The sequence below is a fragment of the Phocoena phocoena genome, chromosome 17 (assembly GCF_963924675.1).
Source record: "Phocoena phocoena chromosome 17, mPhoPho1.1, whole genome shotgun sequence".
Lineage (NCBI taxonomy): Eukaryota > Metazoa > Chordata > Mammalia > Artiodactyla > Phocoenidae > Phocoena > Phocoena phocoena.
The window spans coordinates 1,473,720-1,490,209 of record NC_089235.1 but is presented as its reverse complement, the minus strand read 5'-3'; the positions used below and the strand labels follow the sequence as shown (position 1 = coordinate 1,490,209).

The 16,490-nt window shown below is 51.1% G+C and overlaps 1 protein-coding gene across 1 annotated transcript; it reads left to right on the top strand.

Annotated features, from left to right (window-relative positions):
- The first annotated feature begins 12,247 nt into the window (after positions 1 to 12,247).
- On the top strand, positions 12,248 to 15,903 carry SNAI2 (snail family transcriptional repressor 2). Its single transcript, XM_065895224.1, has 3 exons — positions 12,248 to 12,439; positions 13,128 to 13,673; positions 14,608 to 15,903. Exons 1-3 carry the CDS (start codon positions 12,361 to 12,363, stop codon positions 14,787 to 14,789), a joined length of 807 nt encoding a protein of 268 aa, XP_065751296.1. The 5' UTR covers positions 12,248 to 12,360; the 3' UTR covers positions 14,790 to 15,903.
- The last annotated feature ends 587 nt before the right edge of the window (positions 15,904 to 16,490 follow it).

Sequence of the window (16,490 nt, the reverse complement as noted above, 5' to 3'; positions counted from 1 at the left end):
TTGGCATAAAAAAAACAGACATATATATCAATGGAACAGAGTAGAGTCCAGAAATAAACACATGCATATATGGTCAATTAATTTATGAAAGAGAAACCAAGAATGTACAATGGGGTAAGAACAGCCTCTTCAATGAGTGATGCTGGGAAGACATCTCTCACAGACAGAATGTCCAACAACACAGAGAAACAAATGCAGGTGGAAGAGAGAAGTCGGGGTGGTGGCTTTTACTTTTTATTTTTAATCAAGCTAGCCTGCTGGAAAGGTGGCTTATTTCTAAACATAAGACCATTTTATAGTTTATCGAAATGTCAACATACATATTTACACACAAATTTTCCTCCAATGCCGTACCATTTATCTCAGAATATAGATGATCCTCTCAGGACAATGGCCCTAGACTCGGCCTCATCTGCAGCTTTTTCTTCTGTCCCTTCCCCCAACACAGGGGCCTCTTTTGGTTTTTGGATGTTCAGTCCGCTCCCTGCCACTTATTAGTCCTTCCAGAATGTCCTCCTCCCCTTCCCTGTCTCACTTAGCTGGCACCCCTCAACCCTCTGAACTCAGTTCAAAAATCACCTCAGCGGAGAAGTGTCTCCACTCCCAAGAAGGTCTGATTTCCTGCTAAATAATCTTGTAGCATCCTTCACCCACCACAACTGCGCTCAACTGTAGTTCATGCTTTAGGGGCAAGAGGTACCCCTCCCGCTCTAAACCGTAAGCCCCATGAGATCAGGGATCCATCAGCTCTGCTCTCTGCTCCCCACTGTTCACACCTGGCCCTGCACATGTTGGCCATCTAATCCATAGGTGTTGAATAAGTAAGGAACTAATATATCCATCAAGCTTTCTAAAGCCCCACACACCTCTTCATGTAGAATGTATAAATTCCATCCTTGAAAGTAAGAGCAAAGGGGAAATTTAATTTATCCCTCCCTTACCCCCTCCACCTTATTTATTACAGTGTAAGTAATCCTATTCCAGCAATGCATTCAGGGCTGTAACACCTCCAGCCCCAATAAATAGGACTAATAATTGAATCATAGACTAACCGTATTATTTGAGACTTTGGCAGGTATCGTTGTTATGCTTGGAAGACTTAGCTTGACCAGCAATATATCCAAATCCGTGGATGAGTCATGTCGTAACAAGGATCTACTGTACTGTTCAGATTTGGCTGGGAAATGACAGAGGTCTCCATAGCTTTCCTTGGCTCGGATCCACTGCCCTCTTGTGCAGTAAGAAAAACACCAACCTGAGAGCCCAAGGCAGTAGGAGTGGAGGCAGGACCTTATTTAAAAGAAGCCTCAGAATTACTTCTACCACAGCCTGTCAGAAGATGCTTCAAAACAAAACAAAGCAAAACCAAAAGTAACCCAGGGTCACCCTAGAGTCATGGCACCAAAAGGTCAATGATTGTGTTTCTAAAACAAAACCGCTGTTGCTGGATTTTTGAACGGCCAGCGTAGTTCCTTTTAAAAATGTCTTTATAACAAAAAATGATGTCATCTTTAAGCGCGCTTCACCGTGAGCTCTAACAACAGCAGTGGTTGTTCGTTCGACCGCTCCATAGCAGGTCTCACGGTAGGAGAAGCGTAGGGCGTGTCAGACTAACTGGATTCGAGTCTTGCCTACGGGACCAATGGGTTGTTGGGCAACCCGTGTGCAAAATGGGTTTTATCCTGACTTTATCAGGATGAGATTAAAGGGATTAGGAGAGGATTCAACAAAATAAAACCTGCTGAATTGCTTCCACAATATCTAGCTCATGGTAATCACTTAATAAAGGATCTTCCTTGTTATTACTGCTATGTGCTGAATACTATGTGAGCACCTTACAGGCACCATCTCCAGTCCTTACAGCAACTCTGAGAGATAATCATCAATATTCCCATTTCACCGAAGAGTAAATGGGAATTAAACAACTAGCTCGAGGCCACTCAGCTAGTATATACACTAGTCATTATTCAGATCCAGACCTACTGAACTGAACCGCAGTCATTTTTGAACTCAAAAACTGCATAATTTAATGGGCACTCAGGCTGGGTCATATTATCCTTTATTACACGCTTAACCAGTCTGCATGAGGGCTATTATTGTCTGATTTCCAAATACTTGTAGGTCAGTAAATGGTCATTCTGCTAACATGTAATATACAAACCAGTAGATTTAACACAGCAGCCATGTGTATGAAGTCTAGTTCTCAATGTCATCAGCTGTGAAGTAGTAAAATATACCCGTCCTAGAGAGTTGTTAGGAGATTTAAATAAGATTCACAAATATAGCTAGTGCAGTTCTTGGCTAAAGGTAGGCACTCAGTAAGTGCTTATTAAAAAAGGAATACATATGCATGTATATATACACAGGTTCTTATAAGGATATAAAATCCATAAGAAAGAAAGAGAAAGAATGAAAGAAGGAAGCAAGGAAAGGAAGGAAGAAAGAAAGAGAAAGAAAGAAAGGGAGAAGGGGAGAGAGATAGGGAGGGATGGAGGGAAGAGGGAAGGAAGGAAGGAAGCAAGGAGGGAAGGAGGGAAGGAAGGAAGGAAGGAAGGAAGGAAGGGAGAGAGGGAGGAAGGGAAAGAAAGAGAGAAAGAAAAGAAGGAAGGAAGAAAGAAAGAAAGAGAGAAAGAGAGAAAGAAAGAAAGAAAAAAGAGAAAGAAAGAAAGAAAAAAGAAAGAAAGAAGGAAAGAAAGAAAGAAAGGAAGGAAGGAAGAAAGAGAAAGAAAGAAAAAAGAAAGAAAGAAAAAGAAAGGAAGGAAGGAAGAAAGAAAGAAAGAAGGAAGGAAGGAAGGAAAGATAGGGAGGGATAGAGGGAGGAGGGAAGGAAGGAAGGAGGGACGGCAGGTGGGACTCAGGGCCCTGGGCTCTGTCCATCTTGGCACGAATCACCAGGAGTTGCCTGCTGGCGGGAGGGATGCCTCCAGGTGTCTGTTTGCATCAAGGACCAGAAGCCTCCAGGGAACAGAGAACTGAAGGGTGCACACCTGCAGGCGCTGGAGGAAAGCCCATCTGGTGCTGGGCACCGCGTGTGTCAGCTGCTTGTCCTCTGAGCAGCCCCCGCGCCCTCACCTCTCGGGCCTGGGTCAAGGGCATGGAAAACGGGAGGCTGCGGGGAACCCCAGGCCCGGGGCTGCTGTGTCCAATGCTGTGTCGTCTGTGCAGTGGAGATGAGGCCAGGTTCGGGGCTGGGACTGGAGGAGGCTGGACGCCGTCTAACGGGACGTGTCTGGCTCGGCCAGGAGGGGAGCCGGAGGCATCCAGGGGGTTTCGCCATGGCTTCCACAACCTGCGGGCGTGATCAGCGGCCTCGGTGGACACTGGAGGCATGGACACGGCCACCAAGACGGAGACGCAAGAAGGTGCCCCAGGACTCCGGGCAGGAGCTGGGCTCCCCAAGAGGAAGCCTGTCTACACAGCTGGAGAGACAAAGCAGGAGAACCACTCTTCAAGTGCTTCTATTCAAACCCCTTTTTCTCCCCAAGCTGACACAGCTTAAGAAAATATACTCCCCCCAAAAACAAAGGGTTATAATGAATCGTCTTTAACCGTCCTTTTCAAGTCAAAAACTGAGCCTTTGCTCACCCTAACGTGCCAGCGATCAGGCTGACACTTCGTTTGAACGGTTCGTCTGCCTGAGCCGATTGTGGGTGTATCTGGCGAAGTCTCCGGAAAACATACCAATCCACGTGTTCTCATGGGAAAATGACGGTGATGAGCACAACATTTCCTATAATCTCCAGGTTATTATTTCTTAGTTCACTTTGGAATCCATTGACTCACTGCTGATGGAAATGGCCAACATTTCTATTCCAAGTACAAAGAAAGAGAAAAAAAGCAGCAAAATCCCACCCTCAGAAGACAACACACAGTACATAGCTTCCAAACTTGTTCTCTGCCATCAGCTGAGCGGTGCATTTAAGTTCCCTGTACCGCCCTTCAGTCGCTGGGTTTCCACTCCCTGTGGGAGGGGTCCCACCACCCCCCCCCCGCTCCTCCAGGGAAGGCCTCCCTGGGCTCTGTCCTGGGGACCTTCCATGCACGGCACCCACCCTCTTCCGTCCGACACTTAATCCTGAGGCATCACCCATGTTGATCTTCAACATTGTTGTGTCAAGTCAGGGCCTTCCCTGGGGCTCAGGGTGACCTTCCTCCAGTGCAGAGTCTCTATCCTGACACACGGGTGGCTTGGATCCGTGTCATGGGAACGACGTGGACCACTGGCTCTGAGCCCTCCCGTTTCAGGGGGCCTCGCCTCAGCCTGTGTGTTTAAAGATCGTGGCTCCCAGGGACCTGTATCCTTTTTCTTCCTTACTGCAACTTGACAAACCCTGACCCTCATCTTTGGAAATGAGGGAGATTTGTGCTGTACCCGGGGAAGTCAGCACGGTTGCAGGTGCCCGACGGTCCCCCTAGGAGGGACTGGGCGGAGGGGGGTCCCGTCGATGGGAGGATGCGCCCCGGCTCACGTGGCCAGTGGCTGTTCCTGTAAAGGTGCAGGTTTGTCGGGTGCTTTGTGGCGGGAAGCGGGACCACGCCCACACCTCTGCGACCACCCTCATCCCCACGTTCGCTGACACCAGGGAGTATCACCAACTGGGGAGACCCACCAGGCCGTTTCCAGAGCTCCCCCAATGCAGCCTAGAGCGAAGGGGAGCCACCTTTCAGTCGACCACAAAGAGAAAACCGAGCGTCGGGGGAACCAGGTTGACTGTGGTCCTTCTTGTGTAAGTTCTCCCTCAGGTGGAGGGTGTTCCAGTGTGTGGGATCCAAGTCTCCCTTTGCACTTTGGTCTGAAACTACTGAAACCAAGACATCCTGTACCTTCTGTCCTCCCCTTTCCATGAGTGAGGGTCTCTCCTGGGGTGGAGGATGCATTTGCCATTTTAAGCGGAACCTGCTGTTTCCCACAGTCTCCGCGAAGCACGGGGACATCTGTCCTGATGTACAGGAGGGGAAGGATGAAACCAACATTAAATATGCAGGGGATGCCCATGCAGAGGCATTAAACTGGACCACTTCCGGGATGGAGAAGGCAGCAGAGGCCAGGACACTAATTTCACCAGAGTTTGGAAGTAGAGAACGGTTCCTTCTTTCTACTTTGACGCCTTGAGAGGCTTTCGAGAAGAGTCTGCAAAGGCTGCTGGCTTACATTTCCCAGCAGAAGGTGGTCTGTCCCCCAGCGCCGTGGAGGCTGCCTGACAGGGCTTTACCCCGGGAAGCAGTAGGGTCAGACCTCATCCCCTGTGAGGCTGAGAAGGTTCACACCTCTTCTCGCCTTCCCGGCCAGAGTCAGAGGGCGCGCGCGGCCCCCCATCCCCGAGGCTCTGCCCTGACGCTGAGTCTCCACCTCAGCTTCCTCTCTAGCCTCAGTTCCCGTCACCCTTTCCGAAGCACAGCTCCTGGTTCTGGGTCATCACTCAGTATCAACAACGTAATTCCAAAGGTTCGAGACAACGTGGCGTCTCGGGATTACTCTCCCGCCCTTGACGTCCACCCAGAATCACCTTAGAATGGTTGCGCAGTGCCTCTGCCTCGTGATGTATCCCCCCCAGTAGAGTCCGGGTCCGTGTGGCTGCCCTGGGAGTGGAAGGCAGAACCCCACCCACCCGGCTCCTAAGAGGCCTTAGGCTTCTTCAATCAGCTGCTGGTCTCGAGCCGCCGGCAGAGTCGCAGTAAGGAGGCTCCAGTGTTAATACCAGTTAATAACAGATGCTAGCACTTGCCTGCTGCCCGTGAACTGGACCACCACCTCCCCTGGCAGTGGGCGACGGGGACCGGTCATTCCGTAGCGCCAGCGAGAGGCTTACACCTGAGGTCTGATGATGAGTGAGCGTCACGGGGCTTACCTCCCATTATGACTTTGGCTTTAAGAGAAGACTTTTAAACGCAGGTCACAGAGCACGTTTAGAAAAGATTGCTCTGCCCATGGTATGTGTGTGTTTCTTTTGAAACAGGTGTAACTCAAGAAAATGTCTACTTTGAAAAAATCACAGCCTATGAAATGAGGCTTCCACCCGGGCAAAACAGTTGGTCAGCAGTGGATCCAAGCGCCCACAAGGCTCTACGCGTCTTTCCCAGGGGCTTGCAAACAGTGTGCCCGGGTCTTCCTGGCTGGCGACGGCCACCGTCCTGGCGCAGAGGACAGGTGTCAGGGAAGCTGGCGGGACCCTCGTGTCAACCGCGTGATCTGACAGACGCGTGTTTCTGGGAAATGGCTCGCCGGGAGGTGGCCCCAGATCTCAATTAAGGGAGAAAATCATAAGCAGAGCATGATTTAGACTTTGCTTCTCTAATCATCTTGAAAAGTCTGCTCTTTGAAAGGATTTGGCGTGAATATCCAGGTGGATGTCTGGGCGACTCGGGTCCGGGGCTAAGTCAGGGCATCTGGGCACAGGGGCGGGCGGGCAGCGACACTCACATACTGCCCCCTCCCTGCTCAGTATGTCAGTGACACCGGCACTGATCCAGGACCTGAGCACCTGGGAGGCATTCTGCGGACCTACTGTGTGCTCTGCGGGGCCAGGGTGGGTGCCCAGGGGACTCGGGGAGCTCCCCCTCCGGCTCCCCAAGCCTGTCTGTCCGCCACCGCCTCTGCTAGGGACAACTTCAGCCCCCAGAGCCGGTAGACCCTCGTTCCCCAGCTGCGCCTGCACTCCCACCGGGCCCCCACTGGAGCCAGCGCCTGGACCCCTTCAGGCGTGGACACCGTGGGGTCCTCGGCCAGACCCGGGAGCGGGGCTCACACCTCCTCAACTGCTCTGCGCTGGGGGGTCCGGAGAAGCTCCGCCTCCCTCAGGAGCCCAGGGCCTCCCAGTCCGTCCCTCTCCAGGTCCACCCGCCAGGCTCCCCCACTTCTCCTGTGGCCTGGCTGGCACTGGGCTGTGGTCAGAAGCCTCCCCGGGGACCCAGGGTTTCTTACAGGCTCCCACTGGGAGCCCGGCTCCCGGTTGTCCCAGAGGAAGCACCTCAGTCCTTCTAGTAAGCAGGTGTAGACCAACCTGCCCACGCGTGTACAAGGAAGCCATGTCCATGACACAGCAGCGCCCCACGCTGGGGGCAAGGCAGGCGTGTCACTCCCGTGTGCGCACACTTACGCAGAAAAAGAGGACTTCCCGGCTGTGGGGCACCCCCGTTATAGCTGGAAACACTGTTTCTTTACGGGTGGGCTTATTTCCCCAACAAAGTCCCATTAAAGACTGGAGTCCCTTCCAGTCACTTCCAGTTGTGAAAGCCACGTGGTGCTTTATAGGATAAGAATAACGACCAGTATTGTCTCCTTTTTGGGCAAAGACCATGGCAGCTCCTTAGCTAAGTGCTCAGGACTCTGGTCCAATGTCTTCCCAGAAGCCACACCCAAGGCCTGGGGTAAATGATATCAAGTTTGAAATGAAGCAACTGTGCCCCCAGTGTTACTTAGGAAAAAAGGGAGACGCACAGCGCAGACTGTGGTGGGTGGAACGGACACAGGAGGATGATAAATAAACATTCCCTAGGGAGGAAGACTGTGGGAAGACAGTCATCGTGCTCTGCAGCTGGTAACGAGCCTGACTCAGTCCTGTGATAGAAACGGTTACAACCGAGCAGTGGAATAGGGAGGGCTTGAACTTAAGTACATTAGAGACGAGTGCCCACCCCCCCCCGCCCCAGTTCCCTATTAGCAGTGTGACCTGACCCCTGCAACTCCATCTCCTCACTTGCCCTTGCAGGGCTGGCTACTTTGGGGAATAACTGAGCCATGCGTGTGCAGTGCCCAGCACGGTGGGCAGCTCACATGGAACCTTCTAGAACCGCGGCCTCCACAGACTGCCTGGCCTCAGGGTCTCGCCCACTTAGCAGACCAGGTGGGTAGCGGAGTGCCCAGGCGTGAAGGAGGACGCACAGTGGGAATCCGCCCCATCGTGGCCATTGATGCCCGGGGACGCTCGTTCCTGCCTTTGAGCCTCTGCCTGTGGGTCATCAGGGGCCCCGCAAACAACCATCCGAGGTGCCCCTGAGTTTCCGATACGATGCTTTCCTCACGATGGCCCAGGCTGATGAAAGTCTTCCCCCCTCACTCAGCATCCTTGAAGCGGCATAGTGCGTTTGTAAATATCACCTGCGTTTCTACAAACACAAATAAGTCACTGTTAATTAAGAACAGATTAAAAACTCAGGGTTTAAATAATGTTCACCTGAAATTGGGGCAACAGCAAAATGAAGTTCGGTTCAGGCCCTGGGTGTGCGGACCAAGCGTCCACCTTCCCCAAGGTGGCAGCCTTGTCAGAGAATTATGGAAAAGGACGATCGGAAAGGAAACCGGGCGTCTTCCCAACTCCACCAGTAGATGTCTCTCTGCGCCCACAGATCCTGGAGCCCCAGGTGCTCTCTGCTGTCGTTCCTGCTCCTCTAACTGTACGGATAGGACGCTGCGGGCGTGGATGTCTTTGACCTGGAATGGCACATTAAGCGCAGTGCAGCCACCAGAGGTAAAGGGGGTTCGAAAACCGTACCTTGAGACGAGGTGCTGCATACAAGTTATTCGACACAAAATATTCAATACATCTCATTAAAAGCTGCTCCCGCTTTCAGCAAGGTTTTGTGTTCGGCGTTAGATGTGCGCCCCTTCTGACCTCACCGCACTGGAGCCAGGTGAATACACACAGAACCCGCGGCTGTGAGACACCCAGGAAGAACGAGCGCCGTCACACCATACAGCACACCCTGACAGCTTGCCTTCACACACACACACACAGGCTCATGCTGACCTCGCTGAGCAGACATACGTGTGTGCGTGAGTTTTATCCACATCCCCAGAGGATGTCATGAAGCTCAGAACCTATTAGCAGAAGCCTACACCCACTCTGATCATTTCGCCTTCTGCACTGGGAAATATTTGTCCCCATATCACTGGAAAAGCAATAAGGGAAGAGTATCGAACATAATTTACAGACAGAGATACCCAGGTACCCAAGGAAATACTTATTTCTCTTTCAGGGGCTGGTTGACTTTATCTGAAGCTGAGTTAAATTATGAATTAGGACTACAAATGCATACACATCTGTGTACAAACACAGGTACGTGCCGAACCGTGAGCGGCCTCACGCCTTTGTCATTCAGACTTCGAAGTTCCATATCACAGCCACTTTGTTACTATCTAAATAGTTCAGAAATTAGCTAGGCACGATCATATTCTCCAGCGAGCACAGTCAAACCAACGACATTCCATGACTGCGTATCTTTCAAGGGAGATTATCCCTCCCCCGCCCGCTCCAGGGTGCCGGCCACAACCTGAAGCCAGAAGACACACGACCATCTCAGGAGCCCGTTCTCTGCCTTGGCCCAGCGTGGTGTCCTCTGGTGCCGGACTTGTTTCCTAAACTGAGTCAGATCTGCACTGCTTCCCACGTACCTACGTACCTACATGTACACAAATCCCTATGCAAAGTAAACAAACCGGAGGTGCGTTCCCGAACCTCATGAATCTGATTTATTCCCCAATCCGGCAAGGCAAGAATATGTCTTTCATGGAAAAGACGGGGTCCGGGAGAAGTCCCACCAGCACGGGGAGCCTGCGGGGAAGGGCGGGCCCTACCGTGGGGTCACAGACCTGTCCTTTACAAAGCTGTCTACAAGTCACCCCTGTCAGCATCTTCAGAAAACAGAGCAAAGAAGAGACTGTCAGGTAAGTCACATCAGGGCCCATCCTAATAGCCTTCCCGACAATTCAGGAACTAGATCACATGGGCTTCCAAGGTCCCATGTGCCCCACAGACCACAGGGAAGGCGCGGCCCCCCCCCCCCGGTGGGCTCAGTCGCAGGGAGGGGTATTTTTAAGGGCCCACTTCCTCCAGGAGAACCGTGATCCTGGGGGGAGTCGGGCCCGGGAGCCTAGAAGCTGCCCCCAGGCTGTCCTTTCTCTCCTCACGAGTCTGCTCCATGAAGGGCTGACATGTGCCCCTTGCTGGGGGCCTCACCTGTGCCCCCAGCTCCCCACACACACACTGCGGGCCCAGTAACATCTCAGCCCCAGTGTCCTTCCTCGCTCCTCCCAAGAGTCTGAGCCGTCCACCCAGGACTGCTTTCTTGCGGAACAAAACCCACTTGGGTGTGCGCTGCCCCAGTGACACATTTAAGCCCAGGGTCCATGCCTGGGCCAGAGCGCCTTTAGCCAGTGACCGGGGCCAGATGCTGGCCAACAGGAGGGGACCCTTCACAGTTGTGGCAGAGCCCCGCAGCGGGTTCCTTGTTAGGGGGTCCTGTTCTTTGGGGGGGGTGTCCCGGCGGCCTGCCTCCATCCTTCCATCCTCACTGCCTCGCCTGGCGCCGCTGGCCCCTCGGTGGGTGTGTGAGCGGAGCACCTGTGCCCTGACTCACCTGAGTGCGGCCCCACCTCACGGGGCCCGCAGACCTGCGTAAGGATGCTCGCAGACGGTCCTGACACCCCTACTCCCCGCCAGTGGGCGCGGGAACGCTTCCCGACTCTGCCTGGTGTCCGCGCGATGAGGCGTCTGTAACCCAGCTTCCAGGGGGTTCCTAGCGGAGTGCATTGCCGCTCAGCTTTTAAAATGGATTCTTCGAACACACAACGTCAGCAGGTTGTCTCGTGCTGTAATTACCAGCAAACAAACACCGGATGCCCTTCGCAGCCTCAGTGTTGTGTGCAGGCTCTACCTGCAGCTCAGTGAGGACGGGAGAGCACGTGGCATCTGCGTCTTCCCGAGGGGGTCGCGTCTCTAACCAAGCGCTTCTGCAGGAGCCGGCTGGGAAGGGCGAGGAGGGCCCCTGCCCCAAGAAACCAGGCCCGGATCTGAAGCAGCCCTCCCCAAAGCAGAGGCTCAGAAACGGTGCTGTGAGGGACCCTCCAGCTCACCGTTTGTGGAGAAATCTGAGGCATATTCACATTTTCCTGGCGCCTACGAACACCGCTCCTTTTAACGTAAGGATTCATCTAAATTCCTTTCTCTGGCGTTTAAACTAGTGACTGTTGAGAGAGAAAAAAAAAGGGGGGGGGGATCATTGAAAATGGGTGCCTGCATCGGGAGCGCCCGCCCCGCCCCGCACACGGCTGCCTCACCCCGAGATTAAGAAGTTATGCGGCCTGCCACGCGCTTCCCTCTTACAAGTCTTGGCTTCACACTGTTATTTTTTCACTTTTTTTTTTCTCCTGGCACCTGTTCGAATCAGCAGTAGGGTGGTCTGATTGCAAATTTGTTCCTTCCTTAATCTCTAAGCAAAAGGTGGGGAGAAAATCTGGAAGGGACAGAGATGTTTGAAAATACGGTTGAAATGTCATTTTTACAATGAGCCACCCAGCGTATTTTCAGATTGAATACCATACACAAAATCAAGGTATTTTTGCTGGTCACTAGACCAGCTTAGAAGCTTAACCAAGCGGTACTCATGACAGCACCCTTTCTTTAAAAGCGCCATGCAGCGGAGCGGCAGACATGAGGTTTGATGACTTTGTACTGAAAGAAACAGCACCATATAAAAGCAGGTAAATGTTTGAAACGATTGTCTCCAAGGGCCCAGTCACGCTTTTTTTTTTCCCATAAAAAAACATAGCGATGCGTGAAAAGATACAAGCCCTCGTCAGATGCCTTTGTGGAGATGTTAAGATTCACCCATCCTTCCCTCTCATCCCTGCGGTGCCCCCGCTTCTCCCCGAACGCGGGTCCTTCAGGGGCTACAAAGCGCTTCTTTCAGGCACCGAGGCTAACATGGTGACACGGCCGCTCCATTTCCCGAGGAAGCGCCGCGTCCGGCTCGGCAGAGCCTCCGAGACGCGGAGCGCATCCTCAGCGCGAGGCCCCGGGAAGCCCCCTACGGGGCCCGCCGCTCACTCACTGGGGCTTTGTCCTCGCCGCTACCTTCCCTTTTCAAAAGCCAGGAGCGAACCGTTCCGTCCCCGGGCTAGCCGGACCTCTCCAGGGCCCGGGGGCCGGCCTCCCAGGCCAGCGCGGAGCCCACATCTGGAAGCCAGGCCCGGCCAGGCGGACCCGGCGCGCCCGGAGCACGGACGCCCGGCTTAGCGCTCAAGAAGGAAAATGACTTCTCCTGAAAAGACTCGAGCACTTTTTTTCCTCTCCACTGAAATCCGGGGCACAGCCCGTTTGGAACCAGAATAACTTAGTCTGACAACAGATTCTTCCTCTGTTCACAGCTGTCCCAGAGGGAGGAGCTGAAATCTGAACCTCTCGGCTGTGATTGGACCCTTCTCGCAAAAGAGAGGAAAAAAAGGCCTCCCCGCCGCCACCGCGGGCTCAGTCCGCGAGGAGCCCGCGACCTGGCGGCGACGCACGCGCACCTGCCGGGGCCGCGATGCTGTAGGACCGCGCGTCCCGCGCCCCGCGCCCCGCGCCCCGCGCCGCCGCCAGGATGCCGCGCTCATTCCTGGTCAAGAAGCATTTCAACGCCTCCAAGAAGCCCAACTACAGCGAGCTAGACACACACACAGGTAAAGGGGGGGCCCGATGTCTGCATCTCCATCTATCTATAAATGGGTAAATGCAGGGGCGCGCGTCCGCTCAGCTTCTGTTAGAAAAGAGCTGGAGACCGAGCTGTTTGCCTCGAAACAGCGTCGCGAAAGAGCGGTCATTCCTCTGATCATCCAGGCTCAGGTTTAATTCAAAACTTTCAAACTCTGAACCGGCTAGGAGAACTTCCTTGGGCTCGTCCATCGTCCTGTTCCAAAGCGTGTACATACTTGCATAATGAGTACGTGGAGGGTGGGTGAAGCGCTGCGTAAACGTTGAATTACTGCTTTCCCCCCCATGTAATAAGGCTCCTTTCCTGCAGAAAGCGGCGTGATTTACGCCGATCTTTGTACTCACAGGCGTAAGCCCTGCGACCAGCCCACGCATAAAATGGAAGAGAGCTTTTCTGTATCTCTAAAAAGAGTGGGTAGGTTTTCCCCTCGCTGGGCTGCGCTCGCTGACCGCAGCGTGCCGGGGACACAGATGTGCCTTAAGGACAGTGGCCGCGAGCAGCAACGGCGGAAAAGAAATGTCCTCCCAACGCCTGCGCCTCTTACAGAGTCTGTCTTCTCGTAAGCACGCCCCGCGCGTGTTGCCAAGCAGCTTCTTCGTGCGTTTTTGAAGCTACGTTTCAGCTCACTCTCCTCTCCCCTCCTCTCTCCTCCCCAGTGATTATCTCCCCGTATCTCTATGAGGGCTACCCCGTGCCTGTCATCCCCCAGCCGGAGATCCTCAGCTCGGGAGCCTACAGCCCCATCACCGTGTGGACCACAGCAGCTCCCTTCCACGCCCCACTGCCCACCGGCCTCTCTCCTCTGTCGGGATACCCCTCATCCTTGGGGCGAGTGAGCCCCCCTCCGCCATCTGACACCTCTTCCAAGGACCACAGCGGCTCCGAAAGCCCCATTAGCGATGAAGAGGAAAGATTACAATCCAAGCTTTCAGACCCCCATGCCATCGAAGCTGAAAAGTTTCAGTGCAATTTATGCAGTAAAACCTATTCGACCTTCTCTGGGCTGGGCAAACACAAGCAGCTGCACTGTGACGCCCAGTCAAGGAAGTCTTTCAGCTGCAAATACTGTGACAAGGAGTATGTGAGCCTGGGCGCCCTCAAGATGCACATCCGGACCCACACGTTACCTTGTGTCTGCAAGATCTGCGGCAAGGCGTTCTCCAGACCCTGGTTACTTCAAGGGCACATTAGAACTCACACTGGTAAGAGACAACCTAGTCAGGGATGTTACTGATGGACCGAAGGAAGCTCTGGGCTGGCTGTTGGATTTGCACTAAGTGGCGACACAGGGCCTTTAATGATGGATGATCATTTTTAGCTACTGCCTGACGACTCGAAAAATCGTCAGAGCACCAAGGGCTCCATTGCTTGCTAACACCCTCTGCTCCCGGGACCGCAAACAAGCATGTAGACTTTGGAAAGTAGATCCAGGAGGTTTGGTCTCAAAGATCAGTTAGCAAAACAGGAAAGATGTGCTTGAATGTGTGTTCTGTGAAATGGCTCCCAATAATCAGCAAGTACAAACGGTGCTATCCCAGTCAATTGATCAGGGAGACAGAGAGATGAAGGTGTCGGGTTTTGGTTTTGGATGGTTTCATTCTTGCTGTGCTATCTCTCGCCCCACAGCAAGCTGGATGGTTAGAGCCGAATCTGCTTTCCGTTGTTTGCTTTTGTTTTGTTTTTGCTTCCGAATTTTCTATTCCTAGCACAAAATTACCCTTCAGGGAGTCGAGGCATTTATCCAGGCTTTGTCATAGCACGAAAGGAGGGAAAAGGGGAAAGGTTGGGAAATTTGGGGAGGAGCTGACCGTTAGCTGCACCTGCTGAAGCAGAGAGCCTTGACAAGTGAAGCCCTGGGACGACAGGAATTATTTCTGCGTGACTGGTGGCAGGAATCATATTCTTAAATTTTTTTTAATTTGATTTTTTTTTTTGATGCAACAGTCACATTTGTCTTAAAGGGCCAGACATTAAAACAAGTATCTATTCTGGAGGGTTTGAATCAAGTTTGGCTGTTTCTCATGTTTTGGGCTAAATGTGGTGGCTGCTCATAAACGTTATCTGGCTTTGCGTTTCCTCTGAAAACACTGATTGTCTTTCTTTCTCCCCCCGCCCCCCCCCGTCCCACCCCCCCAGGGGAGAAGCCTTTCTCCTGCTCTCACTGCAGCAGGGCCTTTGCAGACAGGTCAAATCTGAGGGCTCATCTGCAGACACACTCGGACGTCAAGAAATACCAGTGCAAGAACTGCTCCAAAACCTTCTCCCGAATGTCTCTTCTGCACAAACACGAGGAATCGGGCTGCTGTGTGGCACACTGAGTGACACAACCCATGTTTACTCAAGCAGAAGGCATTTCTTCACTCCGCCTCCGAATGACAAGTAAAAGTCCAAAGGCATTTTCTCTTGTGCTTACCGACCAAAGAATATGTACACACACACACACACACACACACACACACACACACGCGCGCGCGCACACAGAGCTTCAAGAGCACGGGCTTCCATGTGCGTCAAGTTAATCCTTTCCATGTGAAGTTTAAAATTACTATATATTTACTGACAGCTAGATGGAGAGGATAAAAGACAAGAACCTTTGTCTTCAGAGATGAAGCAAAAGGCACATTGTGCATCTTTTCTTACTAAGAAAGAATTCAAAGATTTACACGCTGCCGAATCGTTTCACTGAAATGAACAGTGTTGCCTTGTAATGGAATTTGTAATAGAATTTCCTATAGGAAGAGAATCTGCCAGACCCTATCTCAGGTGCCTTATAAAGTATTCCAAGTTTACTTTATTACATGTCTGATGTCAGGTCACCATCCTTGAGCTAAAGCCTGTTTTGATTACTGGTCATACTTTAAACTGTGTTTTTAAGGGAGGGAGGGAGGGGGAGAGAGGAAGAAAGAACAAGAAGAAAAAACACAGGAGAATGTATTAAAAGTGGGGTTTTCTGTTCTTTTTTTTTTTTTTTTTTTTTGCCAATAAATAGTATGTGCCTTGGGGGAGACGGGAAAGACTAGCTTTGAACATTCCTGGTGCATATGCTCCATGTCATACTTTTTTAAAGAATTTTTGATGATTTTCTAAAAATTTTAATTTTTTAAAATTTTAATGATTTTCTAACGATGGGAATAAGTGCAACAAAGGATTTTTAGAAACTCTGTGATGTACTTAAACTATTTTAAACGCATACAAGAAATGCAATCCACACAGCGCTCTTTGCAACTGCCTTTTTAATTAATTGTATAGTTGATGAGTCCATGTAAATTTGTGTTTATTTTTATATGATTGAATGAGTTTTGTATGAAAGTGAGAAGTTGTCTATAGCTAATGCCTATAAACAACCTGAAGACTTGTGAAATTCACGTTTCTTTTTTAAAAAACAATTTTCAAGGTTCTTTTTTACAATAAACATTTTTGATTTAAAATCTATTGTTTGTATACTTTCAGAGACTTTGCTTACTTCATGATTAGTACCACCAAAGAGCTGCATGAAGAACTGTTTCTTTTGTTAACAAGAGAAAAAGTGAATAGTGTCCATCATGCATGTGGAGTGTCGTTTTATGTGTTTGATTATAGCAAAGCAATCGGTCAGTATTTTTTCTTTACTCTTAAGATAATACTGTTACATTCAGAAAGACAACACCCTAATGGGAGTTTGTTAGCGTTATCTCTTTAACAAAAATCATGCTTTCTGAGTGCTAAAAATATTCACCTTATTAATAGTCAAGAACATTTTTCAAAAATTTTTCTTCTTGATGACTTGATTGTTTTGGCTTTATGAAATCAGATTACAATTACTCGTTGTAATCAGTGCTTGTCACACAGGCCACTAGAACAGTCTAAGGATTTTAAAAGAAATATTTAATGATATATAAGAAGAAAAATAGAACTTCTGCTTGAAGAGATCAGGTAAAAATGGATTTATTATAAATTATACAAGTTGGAAGATTAAACCGTGCAAAGAAACCCCACGTCTAGTGGGATGAGATAAGCTGTAGTCTGAGCGGTGCAGAGCT